Genomic DNA, 15,791 nt, shown 5'->3' with positions numbered 1-15,791 from the left:
CTGCTAGAGCAGGCAGCAGGGCAGTCTTGCCAACTAACCACATCTCCTCTCAAAAATATTCATGGCTGCTTCTACTCTAACCCAAGCCAATGGAAAAAAAAACCCCAAAATGCAAAATCCTGGGATTCCTGGCCACTCCTGAGCAGTATGGATGGCCTGGTCAGGTGTATCTGCCCTGCGAGGCAAAAAAACTACACGTGTACATGAAAATCTCCACCAGGACTGTCACTCCTACTCGTTCTGTCTACCTAAATCAAGGTTTTGTTATTAACAAAAGAAGTAGGTCATGTTTTACTCTTAAATATGACACATACCAAAAGTCAGTCTTGTCAAATGTGGATCTTTGGCTTCAGATATCACCACTTCACTCATCTTCATACTGCATTTTCCCCCGAGCAGGAGTGAAAGGACAGGAGGTCCATTCAAATGTTTCCTTGCGTTCTCATTAAACTTAAGAATATTCCCCAAGTATAGGTCAAATGGCAAATTGACTTAAATCCTCATCCAAAGTCCTATGCCTGCATATTTCTTATTTACTGGGACATGACTGGAAACACAAGAAAACTCAGTTTCCTCTCATTTGGGCACAGCCTGGATGCCACATGAATACTCATATGGGAAATCTAACTGGGACCAACACTATGGCATTGCATCTTCCTACACCGTCCTATTCTGAATCACCACATTATCCTCCACTGCTCCTTTTGTCTTCTTCAACTTTACCATTAAAATGTCCCAATCAAGAAAAAGCAGAAAAGGGTATATAATTAATTTGGTTTCTAGTATTCAGGGACATACGATTCGCCACAGCAAGCTATGCCTTCAAAGTAACGGAGACATACACCATTCAGTGTGCCAGTGCCAGGGCAACTGATGACGCAGCCTCTGGAGTTGGCACCTGTGCATCTCACCCCCTGCACAACAAATCTGTTTCCTTATCCATTCTTCCCTCCCCTCACACATGCTCCCCAGGGCAATTACAGGCAAAGGGAGAGTGCTTCCCTCTCCCCTCCCCAGCACTGCACAGGTCGCAGGGACGAAGGTTAAAGGCGCGTTGCCCTCACAGCTCTTGAAACCCTGGTTCCCTCCAATCCACAGCATATGGTCTTCCTTTGATGTACTTAAGGCATAATGGCTCAGACTAACCGTCTGTGCTTGGGCACCTGAAGCAGTTTTGGGGGTTTTTATCAAATTCAAGTACAGTTTTCACTTTCGTTTTGTGGATTTTTCCACAACAGGAACACACTGCCACTATTTCTACCTACTCCTTGGCCCCGTGGCCCTGCACATGAAGATACACCAAGCAGTAGCTATGCCACCAAGGTAACAAAATTGCCTTTGTACAAAGACATGCCTTTTCTTCTGACTAGAACACGCTCACTGGCAAACTTTCCTGACACAAAAGCATTGTGCAGCTGAACTAAGCTTTCACTTGGATTATTAAATTGTACCACTGATCAGCATTTCTGTATTACAGCTAAAATAATCCTTCCTGTAAACCACTTAGCCAAGATAAGTGGAGCAAGGGAACATTTTTAAATCACTCTCCAGGAATGGCTGAAGCAGGCATTTAACAGAACAACCCTTATTTATTATCCATATCTCATGAACCTTTCTCTACAGGCTCATCACCTTGCAAAAACTGTTTTAAGAATACAAACATATCCCACCTAACCACTGCCAAGTCATAGGCCCACATACATAATTTATTTTTGGAAGGCAAATTATATGGGCTACTGTCTCACATGTTTTAAATGATGGCCAGTCTTGCCTGCTTCATATTGCATCTACCCTGTACCCTCCGAGGCAAAAGCCAACTAGTTTTTGTCACCAAGTGCTGCAAGGTAGCCAGCCTGTATTTTGTATGTTGCTTTGTCAGACAGAGACTATGAGCCTCCCTAAGGAGATTATACTCAGAAATCCGAGAGCTTCTTTGACTGAGTGCTTTGAAAATAAAAACTTAATGCTCCCTGGAAGCAGACCTGTCCATGATGCCTGGAAGTGGCTACCTGAAAACAGAGGCTAAAGATTAAGAGAATAAAAGGAGGTATTTATTTGAAGGGCCTTCAAAGGTACAGCCTGGGCAGTCAAAAGACCACACCCAAGATGGACCCTGGGTCACAGGTTCTTCACAGTTTTTTAAGTTTGGTTCATTTGCATACCAGGGTTAATTCTCCAATTATAATTTCAGTTAATGATGTAATTGCCCCAAGTTTGCTCCTCCTCTTCAAAGGCTTATAGTTTACACATTTTGGGGCCTGGGACAATCAAAGTGCCCTTGAAGAGAAAACCTAGAGATGGATTGTCATGTCTAACCAGCATGAGAGAACAGCAGCTAACAGGCTGTATGAAGTTTCAGAGTTACAAACTAGCCAGTACAGGATTTGAAAAATAGAAAAGTTAAAACCTAAGGCATCATCCACACCAGATGAACTGCAAGGACAATACCAGGACCACTGCAGAAGCCTGGCAGAGGAGGCACACTGCCCTCAATGATACCAGCCCTGAACTGGAAAGACACCGTCTGCATCACTGCAGAAAGGACAGAGTACATAGGAAAGACACTGGCACATGCTGCCTTCCCTCCTCTGCTCCCCAGCCTGGACTTACATTCTTGGCATAAGCTGCTCCTTCAATGCAATTTGTCTAGCAGCACTGAATTTGATAAGAACAGCTGAGTGTTTTGCATTTTTATGTGCCTTGTGAAGTGTCGCCTGCTGGAGAGAAATCAACATCCCTCTGGAAGGGAAGTGGGAGCCAGGTGGATCTGCTGTGAAGAACCTGAAAGGTTTGTGAGGTCTCCTCCTTCTCTGCCCTGGCTGGCTTTTTGCAGCTTTATCAAGATCTGAATAAAACAGGAATGAAACATCCAACCAAAACTATCTAGTAAAAGATGTACTACTTTGTAGTCTGGTTTTAAAGAAAAAATCTCTAAAATCCCTACAAGCTCAATCCTCCACAGGAAGCTGTTGTATTTCACTGCCATGTGAAACATTTTCCCTGTAAATCAAACACCCACTATTTAAGACAGGGCCTAATATATAACTTTTTAAAAAATAAGCATGTGTATCTTTAATGGGATAGCATCAGTCCCTCTAATTCTCATTTATAATGGCTTATGCATTAGGTCTTGCAGAGACATGTGAATGCTGCAATAAAGCAAAATCCTCTGCTACTCTCCTGTAGCCTGCCACTGAATGACCCCAGTAATTCAGAGTCACATTGCTTTTAATAATGAATCACTACCATATTGTTGCTTCTCCCTCCAGCAGCAAAATCCTATTGATATCTCAATATTTTCATCCTGAAAATATTAACAAAGAAAGAAGTCTGATTGTGATTACATCAGAGACCATTTCTAGTTAAAGCACACTTGCTGCTCAGTTCTCAGAGAGTTCAGAAGGTCAGCCACAGGTTTCACACTTAAAATCTTGCTTTCATCCACAGCTGCTAACACTGCAAGTTTTATATGGCCGCTTCATCACATTGTTTAAAAAAATAATCTTACTTAGCAAAGTTTAAGAAAACCTTTGAAGGTTGAAGAAAACAGCAAAGCTGTTGGTCCTGTGAGTTTCTGTGTAAGTTGCAAGCATGTGTATAATCTCACTGATAAGCCTCCAGACCTCAGAGGTTGCTAGCATCTCTGAATTTCAGGAGATCAATTTCTTTAGGCAGTTCAAAAGTTCATCTTGAATTTAGGGATGATGTCATAAACTTAAAAAACCCCAAAACAAACCCCAAATCCACAGCAGTAAAGACAAGACTTTTCTCTGGGCAAATGGGGGACTGGAAGACACTTCGTGGGAAGGGATCTCTGGCTCGCTCGCATGCATGGAAGATTGTTAGTACATAGACAGGCAGAGGAGGCAGATGGCATGAAAGGCCATGGAGGTCCCAGCACTAGTCAGGCACATGGAGACTAGATGGATCTCCATTTTTTCCACTCAAGAGTGAAGCGTGGGGAGCAGAGGACAAGCCCCTTGCCTGATCCAAGATCCTCCCCCCCCACCATTTCGTCACTAAGAGGTGCATGTAGATAACCAATACAGGCTGTTTGCTTTTTGTTAAGCAAGAGGCTGCAACTCCATTTCAGAGTAGCCAGGTACTCTGGATGCCTTAGCAATTCCTGGTTAATTTAGAGCATGAAGTACTTGCCAGCTAAGTGATAACAGCATCGTGGGCCAAACCAACCGTAAAACAGTCCTTGACTAAGGTCCATATGGTGTCCCATGGGGCACGCTCTAAAACACGGGAACAGAAATCCTGTATACCCTTCAGTGTGTTAAACCCCGAGAAGCTTATGTTTGTGGCTCCAAGTTGCCTCACATTTCTCAGTAAAATTGAATTTCTCACTTGGCAGGAGGAGGAAATACATCAGGAGTATTGCTTTGCCCAAACTGAAATTTAAAGTGAATTAAGTAAGCCATAAATAGCCATTTTGGTAACAGGCTGTACTTTCTTCTAGTCCTTGCTTACCAGGACCACAGAGGACATTTGGAAGACCTGCTTGTTTTGTTCAGGAAGATAAAAACACCTATGGAAAGGAAAAACCAGTGGAGCTTACCTGTCATCACAGTAGGTGAATTTCATGTCCATGCTATGGCGACTCAGGAAGGTCTTGCTGTCCAGGGGGATATCGATGTTTGAAGGGTGCTGAATAGGCTCGCACATTATTATAAGGCAGGTGAGAAGAGGCTCCTTATACCCACACAGAGTGTGAGGAGGGCAAGTGTTATATACTTTAACTTGTCCAGTGCAGTGCAAAACCTGAAATAATGAGAACCAAACTTAGGATGTACTTTCTCTACACATCAAAATGTCAATAAAAATCAAAACCACTTAATTTGGCTCAAATATGGTACCTTCCATGTGGCAGACTTGAGGTTAACAGTTCTGCCTCTGTTGGTAACAGTGCATTTCATCCTCATGAAGAAGTCCCGCTCAGTTGACGTCTCTTTGCTTTTCTTTCCGAAGCCTGGACCTGAATCAGGAAAAGGCAAGTGAGTTTTCTCACTTTCCTTCTTGCTTTCTCCTACTTATAAGCATGAAGCATTCAACAGAAATAACAGACTAATTCTCAGATAATTTACCTGCAGAGACCATCAAAGATTCATCAACCATTGCAGAGCAGTTAGTAGAGCTCAGACCTAAAACTTTAAGTACAATGTAAATAGGACTTTGTGCGTTTTAAACCTATGTTTTAGCTTGCAGCACATAAAACTTTCCAAAGAATGACAGTTGAAAACATTATACCCATCTAAACTTGATGGAAGGAAAATACTAAACAGACAATTCCTTAGTAATATCATATTTTAAAAATATTTGGCAAAACAAAACAAATCTGCAAAGCATTGAATAACACTTAATGATTACTGAAAATTCCCTTTACCATGACTAACAGATCTCTACTAGCCATTTACTTCATTTGGTTATTTCAAAAGCAAGCAGGGACTTCTGTATTTTCATTATTACCATTTTTCAGACTCAGATTCTCTCGAATTTCTTCATGGTCACATGGATGAGTGAAGTCAAAAATGCTGTGTCCAGTGAGTTCCACCTGTGTAGAAGTAAGAGCTACACTTAGCCAAATCAGAGCAATTTAAAGTATTTATCTGTTTTTAAATACAATTCAAATGAAACTGGTCACTAGAACTAAGTGCATCAACAGGATGCTCACGGGCACAAATCCCACGACCCTCCCTTTGTTTATCCTATGCATAACTCCTCATTTTCTCCCCAGAACAACTCTCTTATCTTTGAATTTGCACAGTGCAGTTAACAGTCAACACCAACACCACTTGCTATTTTCAACACAGGAGAAAACTCCCAATCCACAAAGCAGAAAAAGGGGGACCCAAAAGAGCTCTGTCCCATAGTCTAAGGCACAAGTGGAATAAATGCCTTCTCTTCTCCCCAGTAATATCTAGGAAGGCAACTTTGCAGTCACCAAAGACACTACAACTTGGTAGGAAGGGAGAGGGAACCTCCAACCCGTGTTGTCTGCTGTGCAGGGTACCTGCCTGAGAAAGAAGACATTTTATTTCCAGTCTTCTTTGCAGTGACACACAGATGGGTTTTCTGCATTTAGGCGTAAGAATTGTTTCTATGAACTGTATCACAAAGAGGAAAGCATAAGGGAACAAGTTACCTGGGTAAGACCCATATATTTGTTGACATTCTCTGACAGAAAGATCATGTCTCCATCCTGTGTCACCACGGCAATAAATCCCTCCAAAGCTTTCAGGTACAAGTTGTCCATCTGCTGGTCTGCCTCTAGTTCATTCTCATTGTCAGCACATACTGAGAAAAAAAAACAAAAAAAGCATTTAAAGCCTTCAGCACCCCAGCCAGCCTTCTGCAATGCAAGCACATCTGGTTACAAAATTTCTGCTGTTAAAATTTCCTTTCAACAAACCCCTTTTGGTGGGGCCTTCTGAACAGTATATGAAAGGGATACCCTTATCACTAGAAAGGCAGGAGATAATTTTCAAAATGTTTTGGCAAATGCAAGATCCTCTCTTCACCTTTAGCATGTTTCTGCAAGATGTGCTTTCAGTCACTAACACCTACAGACTCAGGCACTGAAGTGCATCTTCTTTGTGCACGTTCTCTTGGCCACATGCAACATTTGTACCTCCTAACAGGAGGCACAAGATAGAGGGCAAATCTTACAGAAGGTACATAAATCTGTGCATCCCTTACATCTAACGGGACTCTTCCATCAGGTCAGACTTTCTAAGAAGTTCAAACACAGCTCCTACAAAGCATGTCTAAATAGACCTCTTCACTCAGTACAGACACATCTGTTAACACTACTTTGAGTAGAAAAACTAGCAAACTGCTCCCTTGAAGTCATCTTGGGTGAATCTTTTTGTCATCCCATAAATCTCAGTATTCCTCAGAAAACCACAGATCCACCCCACTGATACCTGCTTTTTCATCTGCAGACATTAGAACCTCCTATGCTCTACTCCACCAAACTCTGACAAGCTTTGTCATCCACCCCCACTTCCTCTGTCCTGCAAGGAGAGCCTCAGACTCTGCTTATGTCCCAGATGTCTGCCTGTGCAGATTCATGAGCCCAGTGCATCTTACTCATTTTTGGGAAAGACATGCCACTGTCCAGCTGAAATCTAAGGCCGTGCTAGAATGTTTATTACAGCTTTTTTTTTTTTGGTTACACATTTTTCTGGTACCTTTGGGCTGCAGTGTAGCGACAGCTGATGGCACCACGATGCCCTCGTCATGTGTGCTCCACACAGCCCATCTCGTGCCATGGGAGGTGACACGTGGCAAAACTGCAGGCAGGGAGGGAGGGGGAAGGCACTGCTCCTTCTGCTGCCAGTCACACAAATGCCCATTTCCCTTCTATGCTTTTAAGCATGTCTCAGCTCCATGAGTAATAAGCTGTCAGGGAATGACGTGCAGACAACTAGCATTGAAAAACTTCTGTGTAGGAGCCAGCCCAATAATTACTTGATATGTTTTATGTGAAACTTCTGGAATGATTTTTTACAAAACCACTTAGAGATATTGTATCTGGTCTGTGTACCTCAGAGATGCTCTGATGAGCTTATCTTTACAGTTTTGTCAGTTAGCCTGCTCATTTGTGATCAGTCATTGCAAATGTCATAGTAAAGCTCTGATTTTGAAGGGAAAAAGCAGGTAAATGAAGAACAAAACCCCACCTAATTGTCTCAGAATAAGGAATAACCAACTTCAAGATATAAGGCCATGAGTAAGTCTCATCTAGATCAAAGCTGCCCTAGAGCCCATGGCAACAAGGATGATGGGAGAAGAGCTGAAACAATTCTGCTTTCTGTGCCCTTTCCTGGTGGCACAGGCTCGAGGCTGGGCCCACCACCAGTTTTGCTGTCCAGAGGCTCCAACCATAATTGCATCAGCCTTACTCGCAAGAACAGTGGGACACAAACAAGTTTCTTGGAGAAGATGCTCTTCCTTGTTGGTTTAATGTTGCAATTTCAGCTTACAGTTTGTTCTGTGGTACATACTCTTAGCACTTGACAAAACTAATTCATTTTTGTTCTTTTCCTCAATGAAACAGCACACTGATCACTTTCCTTCATGTTTCTTGTTGAAATACTCATTTTGCAAGAAGTCTAGAAGCAGGAATAGAGCAAAGCTTTGTAAAACATTATATGGTTTGGGTTTGTTACTTTTTTGAATAGGGAAGAGGTTGAGCCAAACTAATGCAGTTTGTACTTTGAAGTCCTAATGAGTGATGATTAAAGGATAAGTTTGATCTATACAGCTCCTGGAACTGCATCTGCTAGTGCCTGAGGATGGACTGCAAGTGAACCAAGAGGGATGAGCTTCTGCAATGCAGAGCCCACTGAGCACTGTTTGGAACAGATGAAGGGTGACAAAAATGATGCTGGCTGCTGCATCCTCCTGCTTCTCAATATCCCTCCCCGCAGCAGCCCATCACGCATCGTGCAAACAAGGGAAGAAATGGACTCCGCCCCAGAGCCATGGGGAGCACTTGGTTTATCACCCTTTGCCTCTCAACAAGACTGTTTAGTAGCAGGGAAGAAAGGACACTCTCCAGGGATGGCCAGCACAGGCTGGGGATTTATCATTTCACGTCCCTGCACTGCAATTCTGGCTACACATGCAAGGGCCAGTTCCTCCTCAGTACAAAGCAAATGACTTCAGGAAATTACATCAGGACTAGCATTTAAAATACAGAAAATACACAATAATATATTTGAATAGTATGCACTTTGACCAAAATGACATTTAGGGAAGGAAAAAAAAAAAAAAGAAAAAAAAAAAGAGGTAAGTGACCATCTGCTCCCAAGCTTGTTTCTACTGCGTAAAGAATGTCAAGGGTCTTTTTTTACTTTTCCGGAAGCAAACAAATGGTTTATTCAGCAGGGATCATGGCTATAGCCCAAGACAATCAGCCAAGTGTGGGTTCAGAGAAAAAATGACTTTTCAGCTCTAACCCCAGACCCTCCTTTCCATTTTTTTTTCCCAGCTCATTAAGTTTGCATTAACAAAACATGACCATTCAAAGGCAGGAAGGCTATTCAAAGCATTTGTATTCTTAAATGCCTCCAACAGTGAAAGACAAACACTTTACTTGTATTATCAGATGATTGAGTTTGCTTTTCCATGTATATAAATTATATTACTTATACAAACACACACAGAGGACATGGATCACTCACATCAGGGCTGCAGGTTCAAACCCTTAAGGTCCGAGCTGAGCACAGCACTTAAAGATATAGTCAGCTTTAAAGCATGTAGTTACCGGGGTTTGTGGGATCAGAGTTCAACTGTTTCTATTAAAATTATCTTTGTCCAGCTGGAGGCATCTGTGATGTGGATGGGGAGGAGGGAGAGATCATTGTTTGTGCTGCTGTGCACCCCATCTAACCTAACCCAAAAGCACAACCAAGGTGTTTTGCAGACACACTCCAGCCTCCCTGGTAACTCAATAAACCCCACTGCACCCCCTCCTTTCTCCTCAGCAGCTTGGCTGCAGCAGGAAAGGGGAGCTGGCAGATACGGGTTTCTTGTAGTACTTAATAGGGCGTGCTCACGTTTCAAAGCTGAGGAAACTGCAGGCGCTATCAGGCACATAAAGGTGGGTGCCAAGTACCTCCAGAGCCACTCTGCTGCCCATCTAATTCCTTGCCTGTCCCCCGTAAGCAGCCCCCAGCAGCCTACCCAGTGCAGCTGCAGCACTGGGGGACACACCAAAGGTGCTCGTGTCTCCGACTGTTTCCCGGTTCTTTGCGGTGGCTGCAAACACAGAGTCCCAGAAGGTGTCGTCTGTGCTAACCCGCTGAAGCAGATCAGCTACCTGAGGATCCTCGGTCTGCAGCAAAGAAATGTGCTGGGCTGCACTGTGGCGGCTCTGGTATGCCCTGTATCAGGTAACTCGGTATAATTATAGTAATATAAATAATAAATAGGAGTCCCTCCTATGGGTGCAGTGTCAGCACTAGAGCACTAGAGCACTAGTTCCCTTTCTCCTGTGGAAAGCACTAGCTACTAATACTCAGAGGATATACACACTTTAGGAGAGTGATACCTCAGAAGCAATTCAGTCATTGCCACTAGCAAAAATCTGGTTTGCTTTAGAAGGAATCTATTTTGCAGATGCAAAACAAATAATGGCATGGCTACTGCAAGCTCCTCCCTGAAATCCCTATTGTGTTTCACTTTGCTTTAAATTGTCTTCATTTATTTACCTTGGGGCTGAACTGGAGCACAAACGTAAGAAAATTCAGCTTCAGATGGAAAATATTTGAGAAAGCTGGGACCAAATGGAAGTGCGAAGTTAGCATGAGGAGGTGAGAGCAGAACTTCAACCTTTGGTTTCCAGTAGGTCTGAGGTCACTTTATTCAGAGAGCAGCACCTCATGCACACTTGCCAGGTTTTTGCACATCTTCAAGAAAGGTAACAGTGGGACTCAGTTTATACTGATTTTTAGGGTGCTTTTTTTTTAAAATTTTTTTTAAATTTTTCTTTGTTAGCATTGCATTTCAAAATAGCTTCTAGCTAAATTTTGAAATAAAGATGTGTGTCTGGTTTTTTTCTACAACTTTTTCCACCTCCCCTCAACTAATAGGAGTCTCTCATGACAGTGTAGCAGGGAGACTGGACTGCAAATATGCCAGTTTAAATTAACAGCACATTCAGCAGAATGAAGCGCTGTAATATTGTTGTTCATACTATAGCTAGATGGATGGAGCCCAGCCAAGATTGTGTTCATTTAACACTGGGAAGCCTATACAGGAGGAGAATCCCTGTCTAGGTGAGATTGGGAGATGTTGAAACCTGTAAAAAAGCCTCATAAAACTGCCATGGCCTTCCTGGGGTGACTGTCAGAGCTACAGGAGAACCAGGAACAGAGCAACAGTGTCCCATGTCCTAACATTTGCTGGGTCATCCACTGTTCACTTTGCCCCAAGGCAGCATTTCTTACTGCATTGAATTTTGATACAGTATTTTTCAGTCCATGTCTCAGTCTGTATTAAATTTTGGTAAGTACTTATTTTGACAAATTTTCTAACCACCAAACAGAATTTATTCATTGACAAGAAACTTTGAACTGTAACAGCAAATGGTTATTGCAGTGTTTATGATAACCTTTTATGCTAAAAATAACTTTTGTAAACAAGCTTTGATTAATTCTCACTGTCAGGATGTGCACTGTTCCCAAGTTTAAGAACACTTTTTCCGTAGATGCTTGCTCATTTCCTTCAGTCCAACCTCTTGGAACAAGTCTGAAGGCTCAAAAATCAGGCTGCTCCTTACAAGAAATAACTGCGCAGGTATAAACAACCTCCTAGCAAACAGCCTATAACTCCTCTCAACACCTTTGATCTGACTCAAAAGGGTCTTTTTGGTCTGTTCAGAGGTAGACAATGATAAAATGTGTTTCTACTGGAGGTCACATCCTCACCTGCACAGAATTTTCCTGGCTTTGTCTCTTGTCCTGGTTCCTGTAAGTACCAGTAAGTTGCTTACATGTTGTGCATAACAGATACCAAGCTACAGCTGCCACTCCAGAGGAGGGTTGTAAAAACTGCCTGATGCCAGCAGGCAAAAGTTAGGGAAGATCTAACAGCAGCTTCATCCTGCATCAGAGAGAGCAGCTTTGAGACAGACTTGTCTCTTCCTGGTTTCTTGTTTTCCATCAAAGGAGAGTGACTGATTTTTTCCCCCTTTTTTTCTGTCTTGACAGGGCAGTACATCCTGTTCAAGGGGATATTTTCAATGTGTTCAATAAAAGCTTTCAATTTAGATACATCAAGAAAAAGCTACTCTTAAACTTGAAGAAGCTTCCTGAAGGGCTCTTATCTCCAAGTGCACAAGCAATCTTGGATAAAGAAAACACTTATGTTAGTGTTGTTTTGATTGCAGAGTTTGTATCTAGCCAAATCATTCAGATGCTGCTCCCAGGAACTTGCTGGAGTCCTGCATCCATCAGTGTTGAATGGTGGGAGTACAGCACCCCATCAGACCAGGCTTTGAGTCCCATAGGACCTTTGGGTGCACCTTCCCTGAAAAGGGACATCACTTCAAGCAGCTGAAGCATTCAGCACCCAGCTCACTCTCATTCCTAGCAGCATGGTTGGCATAAAACTATTTTTCCAATTTAATAAAAGCAACCAAGTAGACATGCTATTTTTAAAGCACTGTTTTATGCCACAATGGTCTGACATTAGATGCAGCTTGTCCAGACATTCAAAAACAATGCCCACATCATTTCTCCCTACAGTCTGTCCTCTCCCTTAAAAGCCCAGAGAAAAGCTATTTTTTCCCCTTCTGCTCCCTGCTGGCTTTCCGGCTCTGTTGTCTCCCTCCCTTGAAACAACTTCACACTGGCTTCCTTGTGGCCTCCCTTCTCCCAAACAACTTCCTGTCTGCATCCCTGTTCCCTCCCCATTTCTGCTGCTGTCTGCCTACACAAGAGCAACTCCCAGCCAGTTTCCTTTGCTGGATTTCTGCACAGAAAAGACACCCAGGTGACCACACAACAGGATGGGATTAAGGCAAGCCAATAAAATTGTGTTGGCCTGATTAGCCTGATTAAAAAGTCTGTAGTCCCGGCACAGAGAAACTCACCGTACTAAAGAGTTCTGGTTCCTGTAACACCTTTAGCATCAGCATGCTTCAAATAAACACTTAAAGTTATTGGCACTGCACATACAGGCTTCCTAAAATGGATTCTCCTCCTCATATTCAGACAAAAAGAGAATATTCTGAGGCAGCCACAGCAACTATCACAATGCTAGCTGTTAACCAAGGCAGCCATTCTTAAGCAAAAGGTTATTATTTCTCTTTTGCCATCTATTAGCTCCCCCAAAAGCATTAGCCTTACTTACTAGCTATACTAGAAAATAACATGGGAAGAGTACTGCTAACAGTTTTTCTGAGTAAACTAAAGGACATAAGACCCCAACTCCAAAAGCTCTACTACTGATAAGCATCAGAATGCCTATTTTCAGCAGCAACTTTACGGGATCAAAACCTTTACTTGAAATGAACAAAGATCAGGTCTAAATTTATCCCAAACATTTGAATGTGACGATGGCAAAAATGTACTATGCCAACAGAATTAGGAGACATCTTGAAAAATATTTAAGATGATCATAATTAAATATTTCTACTTAGCATTCCAATTATACTGTGTACTGTTCTGTGCACAACATGGAAACAGTATTATAAAGCTATTGTTTCAGTTTGCTTCCTGTGATACTAATCTCAATCAGGCCGTCAGACGAACAGCCTGCATTTCTAAATGTTAAAGGCTTCCTCTCCAACATTCCCACACAGAATTGCCTACTGTGAAAATCAAAGGGAAACGTGTTACTAAGTAAAGCAGCAACTTTTATAAAGCAAAACCTGGTATTTTTTACCCTTTTGAACTCTGAGATATACAACCAGCTATTTCCTATTATGATAGGATACAAGGGCCAAGCTTGGGCCCTGCAACGCCTGCAGGAGACGTGCACTCTGCAATCCAGAAGTCGGGATTTTTCAAGGCACGTAGCGGGAGAGCTTTCAATGAGGGCTCAGATTCAGAGGCTCTGCCATTCACCTGCTGGAAGAATGTGGGCATAGATTTCCCTAGGTCTTGGCTTCCCAACAGATAAATGATCACTATGCAGACACAGCTAACAAAACAGCCCAAGTTACACAAGTGAAAAGCCCTATTCCAACTCAGGGAATAATAGGAAAGGGCATGAGACACTCAAAGCCAGTGGAGCGAGACTCACAAGTTGCCTACAGCCATCTCCAAAATCCCACCTGGAGCATCAGCTTGCAGAAAGATGAGGGTACAGTCCTGGGAAAGGCCTTGTTCTCTGTGCTTCAGGCAAAATTGCCTTGAAACAGAGAGATGTGTGATGTGTTTGAGAATCATGCCCACAAACAGTAATACAAAATAAAATATGGTGTGCTAGTAGGTTTTGATAGACGAAATTAGAAACAAGAAATATACTCTCACTTAACTCCAGTTTACAGTAGGTGTCCAGCCCAAATAATCAACACCATTTCAATAAAGACAACATAAAGCAAAGAGGGAATTTGCAGGCTGAGGTGGGCATTTGCTTCTCATGCACTTCCACCTCCCCATTTCCCAGTTCATCCATCAAGAGATGACAGTGTCCCCCATGCTCCCTGTCAGTCAAATCAGACTTCTCAAATGCAACAGGAAATTTATGGTGAAATTCCAAGCTGCTGAACATGCACATGAAACCTTTGCTGCAGCTTTGCTTGGGGCTCAGAAAGGGTCCAAAGCAGAAGCAAGAACAGAACCAGCACAAACATCGCCCAAGCCCATTATCCATCTTGCTTCACACTTGTCAAAACAGGATGAGCAGCAAACCTCTTGATCCGTGAGCCTCCAGCTGCATCAAAACCTACCACTCTGAATTACATTGGATGGCCTTCTAGTGAAAGCCAGTGTCCTTATAAAGACTGACATTATTCAGAAGTCCACAAAGACAGGAAATTTAATTTATATGTTAGCTGTACTCAGAATAGTAGATGAGCAGCAGGCAAGGTTTTCTGACTTGATTCTTTAATTTTAACGTATTTTCATTATCAGAAAATAATACCCAAAACTTCCAGAAAATATGTCCTTTTACAGTTCCTTAAGTTCAGTTCCTCAGAATATAAGTATGTAAGATTTTGAAACCCTTACCTGCGCCTCTGGTGTCTAAAGATGCAGCCACGGACAAATCTGCATTTAACTAACAACACAAATTTTCATGAGAGGACTTACTCCAAATTAATATTTAGACTGAGGAAGTGAGGGCATCAGATTAAAGGCTAAGCAAATAACTAATACAGAGAAAGCATGAAATATTAGAGCACAGCCTGTCGCTTCTGTAAGATTTTATGTCCAGATTCTTTTCTGCTGCTGGGTACTGGTGGTACTTGAAGAAAATGTAAATTATCTACATGAATCACATTGTTTTTCAAACACTGTCACAGAAATACCACTCAGATATATCATATCTTTACGTGTATGTATGAATATTATACATGTGTACTGAATTGTTATCAAATCTCATCAAATAATGAGTCTAAGCCTTAGCACTATAGAACCATCAAAACAAATGTTTTAATCAGTAGATTCTTTCCTCACTGAGGAATGTAAATTCATTTGAAAAGTTCACTTTAGTCTTAGCAGGTAAGCAAAGGTATTTTTCTGATGATGACTGCATCCGACTATTTCATGTCAATTTTCACAGGCACGCACATTACTTATATTATCGGTTACAGCCTTTCAGAAGTTTACTTTTCCTATGCTGTGTCAGTCTCTAGTTCATGCCATATAAATATTTGAAGAGCTGAGGCTGTGTTTTTATGAGAAAGTTACTAACAAACTGGCTTTGCTTAAGAACATTTACCTATTTACGCAACTTCAAGTATTAGTTACATGACAAAATCAGAGATGATTTCCAAACACTGTTCAGCAAATAAACTTCTCTTTCACAGAAGTACACGATAAAATCACATTCTATAAGCTAAGATGAAAATACCTACATTTTATACAGCAGGCTTCAGCAAAAGCCGAAAGTGCTACAAGAAATTACAGAGCACACAGAAGCAGAATTAAATTTGCGATATCTTTCAGACTAACCAAATCCAACCACAAAATGGGACGCTTCCTAATAACATTTATTAAAGTAATTGCTCTCATATGACTCAACTTTTCTGAGGAGAGGAAGTGCAGTTGTGACCTTATTGGGAGTCCTGCCATTAATGAAGGAAAAGACAAAATTTTGGGTTTACCATT

The 15,791-nt window shown here is 42.0% G+C and overlaps 2 protein-coding genes across 3 annotated transcripts in view; one reads left to right on the top strand and one right to left on the bottom strand.

The window, feature by feature from the left end:
* Nucleotides 1-15,791, top strand: part of LOC121675754 (collagen alpha-1(II) chain-like) — a 91,642-nt gene that overhangs the window by 60,047 nt on the left and 15,804 nt on the right. The gene's annotated exons all lie outside the window — the stretch shown is intronic.
* EPAS1 (endothelial PAS domain protein 1) overlaps nucleotides 1-15,791 on the bottom strand; it is a 41,657-nt gene that overhangs the window by 19,843 nt on the left and 6,023 nt on the right. The window contains exons 3-7 of one of the 2 annotated variants that reach the window (XM_042051855.1): nucleotides 6,149-6,300; nucleotides 5,473-5,557; nucleotides 5,091-5,153; nucleotides 4,863-4,981; nucleotides 4,565-4,767 (exon numbers count right to left, since the gene is read on the bottom strand). In XM_042051855.1, coding sequence (XP_041907789.1) covers nucleotides 4,565-4,767; nucleotides 4,863-4,981; nucleotides 5,091-5,153; nucleotides 5,473-5,557; nucleotides 6,149-6,300 — 622 coding nt within the window. The remainder of the gene's footprint in view (nucleotides 1-4,564; nucleotides 4,768-4,862; nucleotides 4,982-5,090; nucleotides 5,154-5,472; nucleotides 5,558-6,148; nucleotides 6,301-15,791) is intronic. The other variant, XM_042051856.1, reaches the window with a different exon arrangement.

The sequence above is a fragment of the Corvus kubaryi genome, unplaced genomic scaffold (genome assembly GCF_017639235.1).
Source record: "Corvus kubaryi isolate FWS band 111438036 unplaced genomic scaffold, C.kubaryi_AGA036_p1.0 76, whole genome shotgun sequence".
Lineage (NCBI taxonomy): Eukaryota > Metazoa > Chordata > Aves > Passeriformes > Corvidae > Corvus > Corvus kubaryi.
Note: the sequence above shows the minus strand (reverse complement) of the source record. Positions and strands in the feature narration are given on the sequence as shown.